Consider the following 16,318-nt stretch of genomic DNA (forward strand, 5'->3'; position numbering starts at 1 on the left):
TGAAGCAAAAGGATGCAATTCAAGAACTGTATCCTAGGATCATTGCAAGGACAAACAGGCCATGTTTGCACATCAGACCATGATTCAGTGCATCCTCCCCATCCTGGTTGCCCCCCCCCAATGCTTTGGGTTACAGCTTCCATCAACCCAAGCCTGGACGATGCAGGGGCCAATGCGACAATAGTGCAAAACATCTGGAAGGCACCAGATTGAGGAAGGCTGGTTTAGCGTGATGTGTGCTAGCAGGAAAAGTTTGCCAGCATTTAGTTTCTTTTCCCCCAAAACTCCGCCAGAGATTGCATTTGATAACAAACTCCACTTAGCCTAACAAGCCAGCTTTGTCGTAAAACACATTGTCTTGTCCTTTTTGCAGCTGGCCAGCATGTTGTGCTTGCAGGAGTGACTTACGGCGGAGGGAGAAGCCAAACGAAGCTCACCTCATCCAGGCTGTTCTGGTCACAAGGGAAAGAGAAGGTGAATCCGAGAGGCAGCGACACGCCTTTCATCCCCATGTACTCCAAGAAGTCAGCAATGCAGTGGACAATGTGATCGAAGAGCTGAAAGGCAGAAGTGCAAAATGGAGTCGGGAGAACACGGCTCAGAGCAGCTGAACGGGGGCCTCTGGTGGGGTCTTGTTGGCATCACAAAGTGAGCAGGACTGAGCCGCTCTCTATCCTGGACCAAACTACCACCAGCATTTGAAGCCATCTTGCATTTAAAGTTCTTCTGCAAACCGCCAACATCGTTTAAAGCAATCTTGGGAATGCAGCCACTAAGTTCCTCATCGTGGGATAAGGGCTGCATTCTGGACAGGGCAGTGGGGTGCTATGGAGGGAGGGCAGCAGAGGGAACAGGACAGGCCAGTCTCCCGCAACCTGATGCCCTCCAGGTGCTTTTGGACTATGACCCCCATTAGTTGTGCTGTCTGATGGAATTTGTAGTCCAAAACATCTGGAGGACACCAGGTCTGCAAAGGCCAGGATGGCCTCAGTCTCCATAGAGCGCATGCACATCGCTGCACTAAGGCACAGGATCCAGGCCCTTCTCTGAATAAGCCATGTTTAATGTCACAGATAATTCAGCCTGCACAGCCCCATTGCACCAAGGGCCTAGCATGAGGTTCACTGCCCAAGGTGCTCAAGGAAACATTTCAGGCAGAAATGTTGTTGTTTTTTTTCCTTGGTGGAGGAGACAGGCATTCCAGGGAAACTGGATCCAGCCTAATGGGGGGCATCATCCTGTGTCACATTGCAAAGCCAATGTAACAAATGTACATTTGAAATGTAACAAATAATGTCACAAGTAAATAATAACACATAGATTGCAAGCACTGAGCTTGAATGGTTAGGATTGTCTGTAAAACACCACTCAGGGCCTTTACTATCTGAAGAAAAGGGAATCTGCAAAAAGGAGTTCTGATATAACAGTCCTTTGGCCAGAAAATGATCCCCATCCCTGGTCTACCAGGTCGGACAGCTGGTCATCGTCATCATCGCACCATCTCTTCTCATCTACAGTTTTCTCTGACCCTCTCAGAAGTCAAAGCCCCCGTTTTGATCCCTGTCACAGTGTTGCACTGAGTTGCTCACCTCATCTCCTGTCCCCTGCATGATGTCCTGAGGGATCGAATAGATCTTGTTGTTCATCTCCACACTTCGCCGCATCCCATTCCGCACACGCACGAGCAGCACCCGGAAGTTTGTGCCCCCGAGATCCAAGGCCAGGAACTCCCCCTTTTCTGAACCAAAAACAGACACACTTGCCATCAGCACTCCCCTCCCCTCCATCTTTCAAGGGCACTTGAACCTAGAGGAATATCTGTGGTCTCTTTTAGTTGGGTGGGATGTGTTAGACCTGCCTTCTAGATATGTATGAGTGTTGAGATAGATACCATCTGCAGGGCACCAGGTTGGCAGAGGCTTCTCTGGTTAATCTGGCACAAGCGAAAATTCCTTTCTGACTCCAGAAAGGGCAGTGGAGAAAAGTGAAATGACAGGTTGCAGCGTTTGTGATTTGTAAGTTTAGAGAAAAGGCGAGTGAGAGATGACTCGGTAGAAGTTTATAAAATTATGCAAGGCATGGAGAAAGTGGAGGAAAAAAAGGGTTTTCTCCTCTCATAACATTCGAACTCATGGGCTTCTAATGAAGCTGAATGTTGGAAGATTCAGGACAGACAGAAGAAAGTATGTCTTCACACACTGCAGAGTTAAACTATGGAACTCCCTGCCACAAGAGGCTGTGATGGCCACCAAGCGGGATGGCTTTAAGGGGATTAGACAACCACATGGAGGACAAAGCTAGTAGCCAGGATGGCCGTGTCTTCCCTCTACAATTGGAGGCAGCAATGCTTCTGAATATCAGTTGCTGGAAACCACAGGAGGAGAGAGCGCTCTTGGGCTTGGATCCTGCTTGCCGGCTTCCCATAAGAAGCATCTGGCTGGTCACTCTGAGAACAGGATGCTGGACTGCATGGGTCCTCATCCTGATCCAGTAGGCTCTTCTTATCTTCTTGGGAACAAGAGCTTCGAAAGCAAAAATTTATTGCGCTCCATATTTGCCCCATGCAAAGTCATGTCTCTTATTCCAACAGTTTCACAGGGTCCATAGAAAAAGGATTTGCTGAGGAGGAGAGGGAAGAGGGGGGGAAACAGAACAGAAACCTTTCTGACACCAGCAAATTCAGACACAAGACACAATGCATCCACTTCCGCTCCCTTAAGGTGTCCGACAGAGACTTTTTCAAACTCTTGCAAGCAGGATTCCAGCACAATTCCCCTTTCCTCTCCTGCGGCTTCCGGCATCTGGTGTTCAGAAGCATTGCTGCCTCCGACTGCAGTGGCAGGGCAGAGCCACTAGTAGCCTTGGATAGCCTTGTCCTCCATGAATCCTCCAGTCCTCTTTTTAAAGGAGGGAAAACAGCTTAATTTCCCACCCCATTCAAAGAGGCCAGAGTTGCCACCACCACAACCACTGTGACACATATTGACATCCCCACGGTTAGATGCCATAAGCCAAAAGGGGTCATATATTACTATTAATTGCTTTTATTATTAGATCCCACCTTTCCTCCAACGTGGTGCACAAAGTCCTCCTGCCCATTTTATCTGCAAAATGGCCCTGTGCGATAGGCTAGAATGAGAGGGTGTGACTTGCTCATGGCTCTGTGGGGATTTGAAACCGTGTCTCCCAAGTCCTGCTCCAATACAAGTGATGCACACGAGTGGCCAACTGACTTTGGCCAAGGACACTGTCCACTATCTTGGTCCCACGTTACCTGTTCCGTCTGGGGTGGAGCAGACATAAGAGGGCAGCATCTTGACGGTGGCCTCCTTGTGCGTCTCTTGACCCAGGCCCCGCTCCATCTCCTCCTTCATCCTCTCCTTTATCTCCAGGAGCTGCTCCCGGCTGAGTCTCAGAGGATCCAAGATCTTCTGGCGGGCTTTGTGCTGGGCTGCCAGCCGGTAAGCCACCGCGGTGACCATGGCCGCGCCTTTCCCACTCCCGTCCTCTGAGCGGATGAATCGGATGTCGCAATCGGGCAGGAAGCGGCGAACCATTTTCTGAAGGCGGCGGGCAAAACTGTGCAAGGCAAGGCAAGGGGAGAGAACAGGACCATTACAAACACATCCACGGCACGTTCAGAAATCACTGGTGTTGACAGACTCCAGCTCCCAGCCAGACGGGGACAGCATCGTCTGGGGGACCACGGATTCCCTCCCCGAAGGATGAACTCCCTGAGCACAGAAAGCAAAGACCACAGTTGAAGGAGCAAATTGATAAGCTGGGGTGTGTGTGTGTGTGTGTGAAGAGGACGGTGGCCAAGGTGATCAAGGGTGTGGAAACAGAGGCAGATTTAGGGCAGTGAGACCAGTTCCCCAGCACTGGGTGCCAAGTTGAGGGGGGGTGCCACAGGGTGCAACAACTATCACGTAGCCGCGCACATGCAGAATGAAAGGTGAGAGGTAGGGACAGCTGAATTTTGGCCTTGCACAGGGTGCTGGTGAAATTTGAAAGACCAAACGTCTGCCCCTGCTGCAAACCAAGCACTTTACGAGGAATGCCTGAGGGAGCATTCTGGGATAGCTTCCCCTTCTAGGATTGGCACGCAAGGGACTTGCTTTCGAATAACCCCAAATGCCCCACCCCCCGTGGCTATGAAGGCTGCTTTGCTTGCCCCACTTACTGAGGATGCTTCTTGTACACTGTCCCGTCCACTCCAACAGTGGAGCGCAGGCGGTCGACACGCTTGTTCTCCTTGATGCGCCGGAGCACAGCCACCAGGGCAGCGCCACAGAGGTTGGCCGAGCGCGTGGAGACAATCTCGCAGATGCGCTGGGTGGCCACACAGTCTTCGTGGGAGGGTTCCAGGCCCAGCTTCGTGAGGATCTCCTGGGCTTTCAGGAGGCCTTCCTTTTCCCTGCAAATCCAGGATGGCAAGCAAAGGGGGTCTGTAAGAGGCAGCAGTTCCTGCACGGCAGAGGGGGGTGCTCTGGGGTCGTGGGGAGTCAAAGGTCCTTTACTATTTCTGCAACAGGTTCCCTGTCCCCAGCATCCCAGGGCCACCCAGTCAGCGTGAAAGGGGAGCTTTTCAGCCACTGAGACGCCTGTCTCAGCCCTTGTGCTGATTGCAGCCGGTCAGAGAAAAAGGAGGTGAGTCGGCCACTGAGGATGGGCTCCTAGGATCCCTCCGGAGAAGGCGCATGGGGAAAACACCAAGGAGGATTTGTTCTGGCTATTCCAAAGCTACAGATTTAGGAGCACGGAAAACGCAAGGCAAGGCCCCTTCACTCACTTTTCAATTGCAGAGACGTATCTGGTCTCAAAGTGTCCCGTCGTCAATAAGTCCGAGGTGAGTCTCCCATTGAAGAGGAGGTCTTCCTTGGCCATCTTCACCAGGATGAGCCGGACCAGTTCACCCATGTACATCCCGCTGATCATCTTCTCGAACCTGTGACGCACCCAAAGGTGAGAGAGCAAGAGACTGAGTTTGGGCAGCAGCAGAAACCGAAGCTCCAACACACCAAAAACTTCTCAGAAGGAGTTTGATGGATAGTTTGGGTTGCATATGACTCCATTGTGGCAAGAATGGGTGGGGCAGGAGCTCAGCCCTCAAAGGTGACAGGCGGGAGTTGTGAAAATGACAGCCCCTCCATACACCCTGTGCCGCTCCCCCTGCAAGGAAAAAGGAGCACTTGGGCAGGGGAAGAGCTCAACAACCATGTAACCCCCTGCAGAGCTTTCCTTGTGCTTCCCAGGTTCTTGTTTCGTACCAGCTAAATATCCTGCTTTAAGCCAGCAAGCATATTCCCATATTACTTGTGGGACTTCAGACGCGCCCTCTCAACTACTTTGATTTGTGACTCCTTCCACACCTGCAAGCAAGCAATCTTTTCATGTGGCAGCACCACACTTCGGAAGTCCCTGCCTATTGATACCAGGCAGGTGCCTTCACTGCACTCTTTTCAGTGCATGTTGAAAACCTTCTTATTTAGGCAAGCCTTCCTAGAGCAAAATATACACCAGGAGCCTTAGTTTAGTCAGAATGGAGCGTACACTTCCAGGGTCAATGCGAGATACATTACTTCTGATAAATGAGCCACTATGAAAATTTGTGTCCATGCTTTTTAACTAGTTGAAACCCAAGGGCCATTTTGGTTGGCAGATGTGGATTGTTTTTCAGCTCTCGTGCCCCACTGCAGTTGCCAGAAACCACAGGAGGGGAGAGGGCTCTTGCTGGTTTCCTACAACAGGCATTTCTGAGAACAGGGTGCTGGGCAAAAGGGGCCTTTTCAACCCGATCCTACAGGCCCTTCTGATGTTACCCAGGGCTAATATATATATAGATTTAGATTTAGATATTAATCGCAGCTGAGGCACAGGACTTACAGCTGCTTTCCCGGGTTCAGGGAGCCCATGTCAATTTCCCGGTCAAACTCGGTCCTGATGTCATTCAGGGCCCCATCGTCGCCAAAAGCTCCCCACTCCATGTTGATGCACATGCGCCCCTCGTCGCCCTCCACGAGGTCAATGTGCTGCATCTCCTCCATGTAGCAAGCATTGCTACCTGTACCTAAAGGCAGGGAGGGGGAGGGAGAGAGATTAGGAGAGTCCAGGAGAGTGGAAAGGCTGCAGCTAGGGCCTCCCACCCTTTTCCTACAGCTGCTTTCAAGGGCAGCCACTACGGTGCTCTCCTGATGCCGCTGAGTGACAGCCCCCATCACCCCTGGCTGTTGGCCAGGTTGGCTGCTGGAAGCTGGGCAGGTGAACGTGGCACCTGCCCATGCTTTATTTCCTGGCCTTTCTGGCCCAGAACACTCATGGGGCTCCGCGACTGCAAGCAAAGTGCCAGAAGAGACTAAAGAAAATCCGCCACTACTTTCTAAGACATATTTTTGGCAGGTCAAAAGACAGCCTGTGTGATGGAGGGATCAAACTCTCTGGATTGCTGCAATGCGCTCTGTGTGGGGTTTCCCTTGCACTTGATCTGGAAGATGCCGTTAGTGCAGAATGCTGCAACACGGTTGCTGGCAGGAGTGTGGCCGTGTCAGCATCGAACCCCTGTGCTCAGAGATCGGCACTGGTTGCTGGTCTGCTTCTGGATCGAGTTCAAGGTGTTACAATTAGTATATAAAGCCCTTAACAATTTGGGACCCCTTGACCTTTGAGATCACCTTACCTCACATGTGCCCCCTCGACTGCTTTGATCGTTGGAACTGGCAATGCAACAGGCGCCACAAAATGCCCTTTCTGCATTTGTAAGAACTCAATCTTTTAGTGTGACAGTAGTTACACTTTGGAACTCCCTGCCTATTGATACCAGATAGGCAGCTTCACTGTACTATTTCCAGTGCCTCCTAAAAACATTCTTGTTCAGACAAGCCTATTCAGATGTTTAGAAAGTCGATTTGCATTTTAACCTGTTTTTACTCTATTGTTATTTTCGGAAAGTCTTAAATTATTGTTGTTAATTCTTCTGAGCATTAATTTTATTGTTTTATCTTAATTGTAAACCGCTTCGAGATTTGTTTTGTTTTGTTTTACAGACAAACAGTGTACAAATATTGCAAAATAACGTAAGAAGCAGTCTGGCCTCAGGTACGCAGGAAATTCAGGTGCTTTCCAAAGGTGGGGGAAATGCCACAGCCCTCCTCTCCCCGCAGACTTCTTACCAACAATCAGTCCGATTTCACAGTTGTGATCGTCGTAGCCGCAGGTCATCATTGTCCCAACGGTGTCATTCACCACAGCCACAACATCAATCTCAAAGTCCTACAGAGGAGGAAGTTGGAAAAGGCCACCGTTGATTCAAATGCTGAACAATGGTTTGTCAAGAAATGACCAAAATACTCAAATATCCTATTCTAGCTTCTATGATGGGGGTGATCAACTCTTAAGAACTCCTGACATGGAGGCTGGTGGCTGCCAGAACCTCAACTGCCCCAAAATAGAAAACCTTACAGGATGTGCAACTTTTGCTTTGGTACAAAAATATGTGGAGTTTGGCATTAGCTGAAAAAATTAACTCATAAATTAACTCAAAGACTCGGAGGATCCCAAAAAATTGTTGTGTGGATTAAATGAGGACAGGCAGGACCATGTATGTCCCCTTTTAGCTCTTTGGAGGAAAATGTGGGATATAAATGTAATAACAACAACAACAACAACTATCTTAAGAGGCTTAGATTACCCCTCGTCTTTTTATGGCTTCCCGTAAGAGCCCCACGACGTCCCGGCCTTCCACACCACTGGATTTGAATCCCTTGGTCCACGTCACGAGGACGCTCTGTTTGAGAAAAAAAGAGAGGAAAGGAAATAAGGAACTGCCTGCTAGACAGAGGAGACAAGCAGAGGTTCAGTCTCCAAAGCAGAGAGAACTTCCCCACATCATACTTGTAACACAGGTATCTCATAACTTAATGCACCTTTAACATGTGTTTTCCCAGTAAAGGAGGAGCTTTTAAGCTCTCTGCCTTGCCTTAAAAGCTCTCTGCCTTGCTTGGGGGGGAGTAAGGCCTGCTTGATGCTTCAGCTCCAGAAGAAGGTAAGACTGCTCAGGGCAGGGGCAGTTCCAAGGGAGTGGTTTGAGTATACACATTTCTGTGTACATGTGCCTTCCCTGAAACATAATCCCCTTGCAAGATGTGACTTACCTGGGCCACCCAACTCCTGGGACTGTAATTTGTTTCAACTTTTGAATACTGAATTTCAAACCTGCCCTGGGACCAGCCCTGGGAAGAGTGGGTAAAGATCACAATAAAAACCTATGAGATCACCTTGCCCTGCATATGCCCACTCAGCCACTTCGACTGGCAGAGCTGGGAGTGCTCTAGGTGCCACCTAATACTCGTTCTGCATTTCTAAGAACTCAAACCTTCAGTGTGGCAGCACCTGTCCTCTGGAACTCCCTGCCTCTTGACACCAAGCAGGCGCCTTCAGTGCACTCTTTACAGCACTTGAGAAAAACGTTTTTGCTTAGGCAAGCTTAATGTAGGTTTTAATCTGTTTTTAGTTTATTACTGTTTCTATCTTTTAAACGTTTCAAAGAGTTGTTTTTACTGATAGCTGTATTGTTTTATTTTCTTTGTAAATTGCTTTGAGGGTTGGTTGGGGGTTTTTTTGCAATCAAGTGGATGTACTAAATTCTATGAAATAAATAATCATCGTAACATTTCCATTTGTGCTGCCGCTAATTGGAAGCCACCCCAGTTTCTATCACCAAAAACAGCCATTTCTCCTCTATGCAAAAGTCCTGAGCTCCAAAAAGTGCCTGACACACCCTCATAGATTAATTATTCTTCATATCATGAATGTTGAAAGTATTCCATGTACATCATCTTAGTAAGTTCTTACAACAACCCTGCAGGGCAGACCAGAATTATTACCCGCATATGTTGCAAATCAGGTGCCAAGAAATTAGCTTCTCCAAAGCCTCCTAACTGAATTCATGGAGGAGGCAAAGTTTAAAGCAGGGAATCCTCCAGAATTCCTGGAGCCTTTGCCACCTCTCTCACAAATCCCAGGAGAACTTGAGTCACAAGCTTACCTCATCCAGTTTGGTCTGGGAGCAAGGGAAGGAGAAAGTGAAGCCCAGAGGGAGTTTCTGGTCCTTGATTTCCAGTTGGTCCATGAAGTTAGCTAAACATTCAGCAATGTGGTCAAAGAGCTGAGGGGCGGAGAATGAGATACACACTTAGGAAGGCTGGCTGTGGTCAGACAACGGTGGCATCAGGATCCACCTTATTTATTTATTTCTATACTATACACACAGTATATACATCCATTGAAACCAGAACTTGGCAGTTGGAGTCTAACGACGAAACATTCATTCTAAACTGCAGAATTTTGAACCTTTTTTGGAGCAGAAAATTTGCAAACACTATTTTTTTTTGTCTTCCCACTTAACCCGAATGACTTGGAAATCGTTTGTCAAAGGATTCGAAAATGAATCTGGATCCTATCAGCTTCCCCAAAAACATTTCATCACAAGGAAACAGTGCGATTTAAGAACGCCCTCTGTTTCTAAACAGCTTCCCTAAGAGTTGAGAATTTGCACAAATGACCAAGAAGCCATCACAAATCGTGTGAAATTAAGCAAAGCGTCTGAGCAAAGTGTCTGAGCAGCTGACAGGAGCAGGTGACAATTTTGTACCCTCAAATGACAAGCTTGTTTCCAAGCTCAAGTCAAGGTGCTGCTTTTGCCATTTAAAGCCAAATTGTCCTGGGCCCAGGAGATCTAAAAAGCCACTTAAGAGTGTTTGCCGGGGTCCTCTCTCTGCAGTCCTTCGTCACTGCTTCCCCATCGCTGGAAGTATGACAGTCCCTGATTTAGCTTCCTTTTTCAACAGACAACAGCAATGCTGCTAAAAGGTTCCCGAGATGGCCAAGAGGCGGCAGCTCAACTCACCTGCACTCCGCTGCCCCGCATAAGATCCTCGGGAATAGCATAGATCTGGTTCTCCATCTCTACTTTCTTGCTGCCATTATCAGCCACCTTGACTCTCAGGACCCGGAAGTTTGTGCCACCGAGGTCCAAGGCCAAGAAGTTACCTTCCTCTGCAGGGGAAAAGAAAAAAAAGAAAAGATGGGGATTGTTTCATTCACTGACGTAAGAAGCCCTGGATGGTGAACTAGATTTGGTTGGGCATCTGCTGGAAGACATATATTGAGAAGCTACCAACCATGGTCACCAGGCATGGTGCCTATGCAGTCAGAGGCTGGAGAGCTTCTGAATATCACTTGCTGTAAACCAAAGAGAAGAGAGGGCTCTTGTGGGTTTCTCATAGGCATCTGGTTGGCCACTGTGAGAACAGGGTGGTGGACTAGGTGTGCCACTGGTCTGATCCAGCAGGGTCATTTTGGGTTCTCAAGGGCCTCTCTCAGTATCCAATTCTCCTTGCAGAAAAGGGAAGTTGTCAAGGCCAGGAACTCTGTGAGTCTGAAATTCCAGGTCTTGTGAAGAGGCTTCTACCCATATGGTGTTCATCTAGACAATCACCCAATCAGACATCAGTTAGAGCAGGGTTCCCCAAACTAAGGCCCGGGGGACGGATGCGGCCCAATAGCCTTCTCAATCTGGCCCGCGTACGGCCCGGGAATCAGCATGTTTTCACATGATTAGAATGTGTCCTTTTATTTAAAATGCATCTCTGGGTTATTTGTGGGGCCTGCCTGGTGTTTTTACATGAGTAGAATGTGTGCTTTTATTTAAAATGCATCTGTGGGTTATTTGTGGGGCATAGAAATTCGTTCATATTTTTTTTTCCAAAATACAGTCTGGCCCCCCACAAGGTCTGAGGGACAGTGGACCAGCCCCCTGCTGAAAAAGTTTGCTGACCCCCCAGTTAGAGGCTGCCATGACCCCATTCCTCACTGTATATGGAGAAGAAGAAGAGTTTGGATTTGATATCCCGCTTTATCACTACCCGAAGGAGTCTCAAAGCGGCTAACATTCTCCTTTCCCTTCCTCCCCCCAACAAACACTCTGTGAGGTGAGTGGGGCTGAAAGACCTCAGAGAAGTGTGACTAGCCCAAGGTCACCCAGCAGCTGCAAGTGGAGGAGCGGAGACACGAACCCAGTTCCCCAGATTATGAGTCTACCACTCTTAACCACTATACCACGGGCGGCTTGCATCCGTGAGAAATGGGACTGTCAGGGGCTCTTTACCCATTATTCCTGCACTGTGGGGGGTTGAACTAGACGACTCCCCACCCAGCCCTACAATTCTATGATTCTATGACATGTACAGAAGCTTCTCAATGGACTGCACCCTACTAAAGCTTAGATACCCATCTGATGTATGTAATTGCATCTCTTTCAGTGTTTTCTGCAATCCTTGGTTTAAGAAACCCTACAGCGCCTCTTGCTCCTAGGAATCAATGTGGGGTCCCGGAAACCGACACCCAGAACTCAGAGGGCAGCTGTCCCAAGAGACTGCAGTGACCCATATCAGAAAAACGTACACCAGAGAGTCACTCTGCAATTCGACAACAGCATGAAAGTTATGAAAGGAAGGCAGTAGAGAAGAGGGCAAGCAGGAGATATGAAATGAATACTCTCTGAACAGGGGCCTCGGCAACCCACCCCAGATCAGGGGGGGGGAGAGGAAGAACCCTATTGACTCCAAACTGAACCCATGCAGAGTTCTCCCACTGCCTTCCTGCTTCAGAGTTGCAAGCCAGCTGGCAAGGAGAGCATCAAAACAGCTTTTCTCATGGCAAGGGATTCCTCTCTTAAATACATTCAGCTTCCTATGGGAATCACCCTCACCGTGTTGGCAGGATCTCTGACAATGTCCAAGCACCGAGGCTTGGGTGTAAGTCCTCCTGGTCTCTGAGAGCAGAGCTCAAGACTGCAAAGGAGAAACGGGGGCTGGTGCTCGGGAGAACTAGTGGGCTAGATATGGTGTGGGAGAATTGCTTAACCCTTCCCCAAACAGTTGCCCCCCACCCCCGCAAATCATCCCCGCTTCCCATTTTATCTCTCTCTCACACACAGCCAGATTCTTAAACTGAAAGTGGATCTCACTGGGTGGGAGGTGGGGGAGGCAAATGACCTCAAGGGAAATTTTGCCAAGGAGGCCTGACAGGCACGGGAAGGGTTATGCCCCCTCCTCCCTGCATGTCTGTCATCTTCTTGGAAAGTGCAGAAATAGGGCTGTGTTTTTGCAGAGATCAGCTCTGCTTTCCCCATGGGAGATATCACAGGCAGGCTTTTTCCTGCAGCAGCACCATAAAGTTAACCAAACCAGGGGCATAGCAAGGGGGGCGGGGGGTGGGGTGTCATGACGCACCCCCCCCCCCGCGATGCCCCACCCCCAGGGGTGCCTCTTGGGTTCCCGCCCCCGGCAGCCAAGGGGCTAAAAAAAAGGCCCCTGAGCCAAACCATAGCCTTTCCTGTGGGTTTGTAGGGGATCCAGGCCATTTTGAGAGCAGGATTACCTAATTCTAAACAACATATTGGCACACGTAGACCTTAAGACTTCAATACTTAATTAGGTAAGATTAATTTTCTTTATATAATTTTCTCTATATATCTCATATATTTGTTTATATAATTTTTAGATAACTTTGGACCGTTGTGGCGATAATTTACATAGGGTCTCTTATTGCTGCAGCTGAAGAAGGAAGAATTTCTGAAACAGGGCCTTGTCCTGGTGCTTTGTTTCTACTCGACACACAAATACTAAGAAATTTTTTTACAAAAGACTTGTAAAACTGAAATTAATCAAACCATTACTGTGGCCTGAGTTCTTGTTACTCCATTATTTCCTGCATCTATTCATCAAGAACTCAAACTTTTTGAGTCACTGGACTGATCCAGCAGGGCTCTTCTCACATTCTTAACCGCAGGCAGCAAATATGCCCCCAGTTGGAGGCAGTGTAGTGTAGTGGTCAGAGTGCTGCACTAGGAGAGACCAGGGTTCAAAACCCCATGCAGACATGAAGCTCACCGGGTGATATTGGGCTGGTCACTCACTCTCAGCCTAACCTACCTGACAGGATTCTTGTGAGGATAAAATGAGGAGGAGGAGAACTATATATACACCACCTTGGGGTCCTGGGAGGAAATGTGGGATAGAAATGCAATAAATAAATAAATAAATAAATAAATAAATAAATAAATAAATAACCACCCACATCAACAAAGGTCTAGTGTCCCAATCAAGGGAAACAATAGTCCCGCTCTATTCTGCCTTGGTCAGACCACACCTGGAGTATTGTGTCCAGTTTTAGGAAGGATATTGACAGGCTGGAAGGTGTGCAGAGAAGGTGTGCAACTAAGATGATCAAGGGTCTGGAAACCAAGCCTGATGAGGAATGGTTGAGGGAGTTGGGAATGTGTAGCCTGCAGATGAGAAGACTCTTGTGAGAAATGATGTGGTAGTTATCTTCAAATATCTGATGGGCTGTCACATGGACAGCTTGTTTATCTCCTGCTCTAGAGCAGGCATAGGCAAACTCCGGCCCTCCAAAATTGTAGTTTTGGAACTACAACTCCCATCATCCCTAGCTAACAGGACCAGTGGTCAGGGATGATGGGAATTGCAGTCTCAAAACATCTGGAGGGCCAGAGTTTGCCTATGCCTGCTCTAGAGGATAGGACTCGAATCAACAGATTCAAATTACAAGAAAGTACAGTATCAGGAAGAACTTTCTGACCATAAGAGCTGCTCAACAGTGGACCGGTCTCCCTCTGGAGGTTGTGTAATCTCCTTCATGGGAGGTTTTTTATGCAAAGGTTGGATGGCCATCTGTCATGGATGCTTTAGTTGAGATTCCTGCAATGCAGGGGATTGGACTAGATGACCCCCTGGGGTCCCGTCCAATTCTACAATTCTATGATATGGCTGAAAATGCCCTCAAATGAGAGCAGAGAGAGAGCGCCACATATTCTCCTAACCCCTATTTACAAAAACTTCCCCGTTTGGTTTCCTGAGGGAAATTCTCCCTTGCCGCTTTACAAGCCTAGATAAGGGCCTGACACTCCTTGCAGAAGTAGCACATTCCCTTCTGACTCATCAGTTCAACAATCCTATGATCTTTCAAAGCTGAGCTTTGGTGATCCGCACAGGCTGTGGAGCTCAGGCCTGGCTCAGTGAGCCCTTTTCTGGGCGGTGGTCATCGGCCTGTTCCACCGCTCCACACCCCACCCCATTTACAAAAGCTTCCCAGCTTGGTTTCCCGAGGGAAAATTCTCCCTTCTTGCTTTGCAATCTTGGATAACCATCTGGCGCTCCTTGTAGAGGCAGCACATTCCTTGGCCCTCATCCACCTCCAGAGGACCCTTCCCCACTTTGGGGCCCGTCTCTCTGCCAACTCAAGAGGAGGTTCCAGTGTTGCAACAGTTCATGTGGGCAGCCTGCTCCTCCAGCCGGACAGGGAGCTGCCTCTCCTCAGGGTTTTCATCCAGGCAATTCTTAGAAACCAGCTGGCCCCAAACCCAGGCTCCCCAGGCCTTGCTTTTGAGGGGGGAGAGTGGCAGCAGCAACATGTGGAGGGGTCAAATGCAGGGGACGTTTCTGACCAGCCGCCAACCCCCTTTCCAAGAACCCAAGAGCCCAGTGCCAATTCAAGATCCTGGCACCAAGTCTGCAAGCCGAGACTATCCCGCCCTGCTCTTCTGCCCCAAGCCTTGTAATTCTCCCGCTCAGCTCACCTCCTCACATTTCCAAAATGCCCCTGCCCCACATCTATTCTAACTGCAGCAGACCTAAAGGAAAACTACCATTTGCGGCCCTTCATCAGTGGTATTCAACGCCTTATAAACTGAACTTAATATCTAAGTTAGGGTGGGATAAATGTTGGAGATGTGAACTGAATAATGCAGATTACATACACATCTCTTGGAATTGTTCTCAAATAGAAATATTATGGAAATCTGCTCAGGTCAATATCTCCGGCACCTCAGGAGACCATATACCCTTGGCACCTGAAATATTCTACTTGGTTATCTAAAAGATGTTATTCTGGGAAATAGTCCTGAAACAGTGTTTAACCTTATAACTGCTGCTAAGATTATAATAGATAAAAATGGGGGGAGGCACAATATCTCCTACTATATCTGGTCCACAGTAACAATGATTAAGCTAACTTACTACAAAAGAATACATATAAGCCAGACAAGCCAGAAATTGGTTTGTCCTCAAGGTCCCTTCCAACTCTATGATTCTAACAAGTTCAGTGATAATGCCCGGCCTCATGCCACGTTCAACCTGCTTTAATAGTATTTATTTCTGCCCTCTGTCTTTGTGAGACGGGAAAAGGTCTCTTTACTGGACCTAAGCGCATGTTACGGTATTGAGTGAAAAATCTCTCCCACCCCAGCCATGAAAACAAGGAGTGAGCTGCTGTGATTCCTGCATTGCAGGGGGTTCGATTACATGACCCTTGGGCGTCCCTTCCGACTCCACAATCCCATGACTTGGGAAGCACAGCAACATTGCCGGGGCTGATGGGAATGGGAGCCCAAAGCATTGGGAAGACACCAGGTTGAGGAAACAGCAAAAAGCCAAGAAAGGATGTTTACAGGAAACGTCCCACTAAAGAGCTGGCAGAGAAGCTGGAGGCTTCCAGCCCATGACTTCCTGAACTTCAGGGGGTCAGTTTGGCTGCTAACCATCCAACAACCCAGACTTCCCTGACTGAAGCCAGCTTTGGTGCTGACTGAAAGGCTTTCTGTTCCCCTGTTGCCTGAGAGTAATTCAGATGTAACACCCCAAGGGTGCAGTCCACGAGAGACCATGGTTGAGAGGCTGGGGGCTTTTCTGCAGGGCTGAAGGGTACACAGAGCAGTAGGACATCTGATCAGACTGTGCGAGCTCACTGCCCTCTCGCCTCTAGGTAAAGGGGGTTCTGCACATTTTTCCATCGTTTCAAAAACTTGCAAAACCTGTCAGACCAGAGGCAACAGTGAGCAAATCCAAAGAGTGTCTGTGTATAATATGTGTGTGCGTGTGTACACACACACAGGCAGAAGACATAGTGTAGTGGTTAGAGTGCTAGGCTAAGACTTGGGAGAACCACAGTTCAAATCCACCACTCACCAGCTGATCTCTTACCATAACCTACCTCACAGGTTCAGTTACAGGTAGGTAGCCATGTTGGTCTGCCATAGTCAAAACAAAATAAAATAAAAAATTCCTTCCAGTAGCACCTTAGAGACCAACTAAATTTGTTCTTGGTATGAGCTTTCGTGTGCATGCACACTTCTTCATCATCTTCATCTTCTTTCTGAAGAAGTGTGCATGCACACGAAAGCTCATACCAAGAACAAACTTAGTTGGTCTCTAAGGTGCTACTGGAAGGAATTTTTTATTTT

General features: G+C 48.4%; 1 protein-coding gene across 3 annotated transcripts in view; it reads right to left on the reverse strand.

Moving 5' to 3' along the window:
• The window catches only part of LOC117052298 (hexokinase-2), a 56,093-nt gene that overhangs the window by 9,676 nt on the left and 30,099 nt on the right, over window positions 1-16,318 (reverse strand). For 2 of the 3 annotated variants that reach the window (XM_033159106.1, XM_033159105.1), the window contains exons 3-13: window positions 9,905-10,053; window positions 9,044-9,163; window positions 8,151-8,228; window positions 7,688-7,783; window positions 7,170-7,269; window positions 5,887-6,070; window positions 4,793-4,948; window positions 4,184-4,417; window positions 3,275-3,579; window positions 1,590-1,738; window positions 438-557 (exon numbers count right to left, since the gene is read on the reverse strand). In XM_033159106.1, coding sequence (XP_033014997.1) covers window positions 438-557; window positions 1,590-1,738; window positions 3,275-3,579; window positions 4,184-4,417; window positions 4,793-4,948; window positions 5,887-6,070; window positions 7,170-7,269; window positions 7,688-7,783; window positions 8,151-8,228; window positions 9,044-9,163; window positions 9,905-10,053 — 1,691 coding nt within the window. The remainder of the gene's footprint in view (window positions 1-437; window positions 558-1,589; window positions 1,739-3,274; window positions 3,580-4,183; window positions 4,418-4,792; window positions 4,949-5,886; window positions 6,071-7,169; window positions 7,270-7,687; window positions 7,784-8,150; window positions 8,229-9,043; window positions 9,164-9,904; window positions 10,054-16,318) is intronic. The other variant, XM_033159108.1, reaches the window with a different exon arrangement.

This window comes from Lacerta agilis, chromosome 8, assembly GCF_009819535.1.
Source record: "Lacerta agilis isolate rLacAgi1 chromosome 8, rLacAgi1.pri, whole genome shotgun sequence".
NCBI classification, from domain to species: domain Eukaryota; kingdom Metazoa; phylum Chordata; class Lepidosauria; order Squamata; family Lacertidae; genus Lacerta; species Lacerta agilis.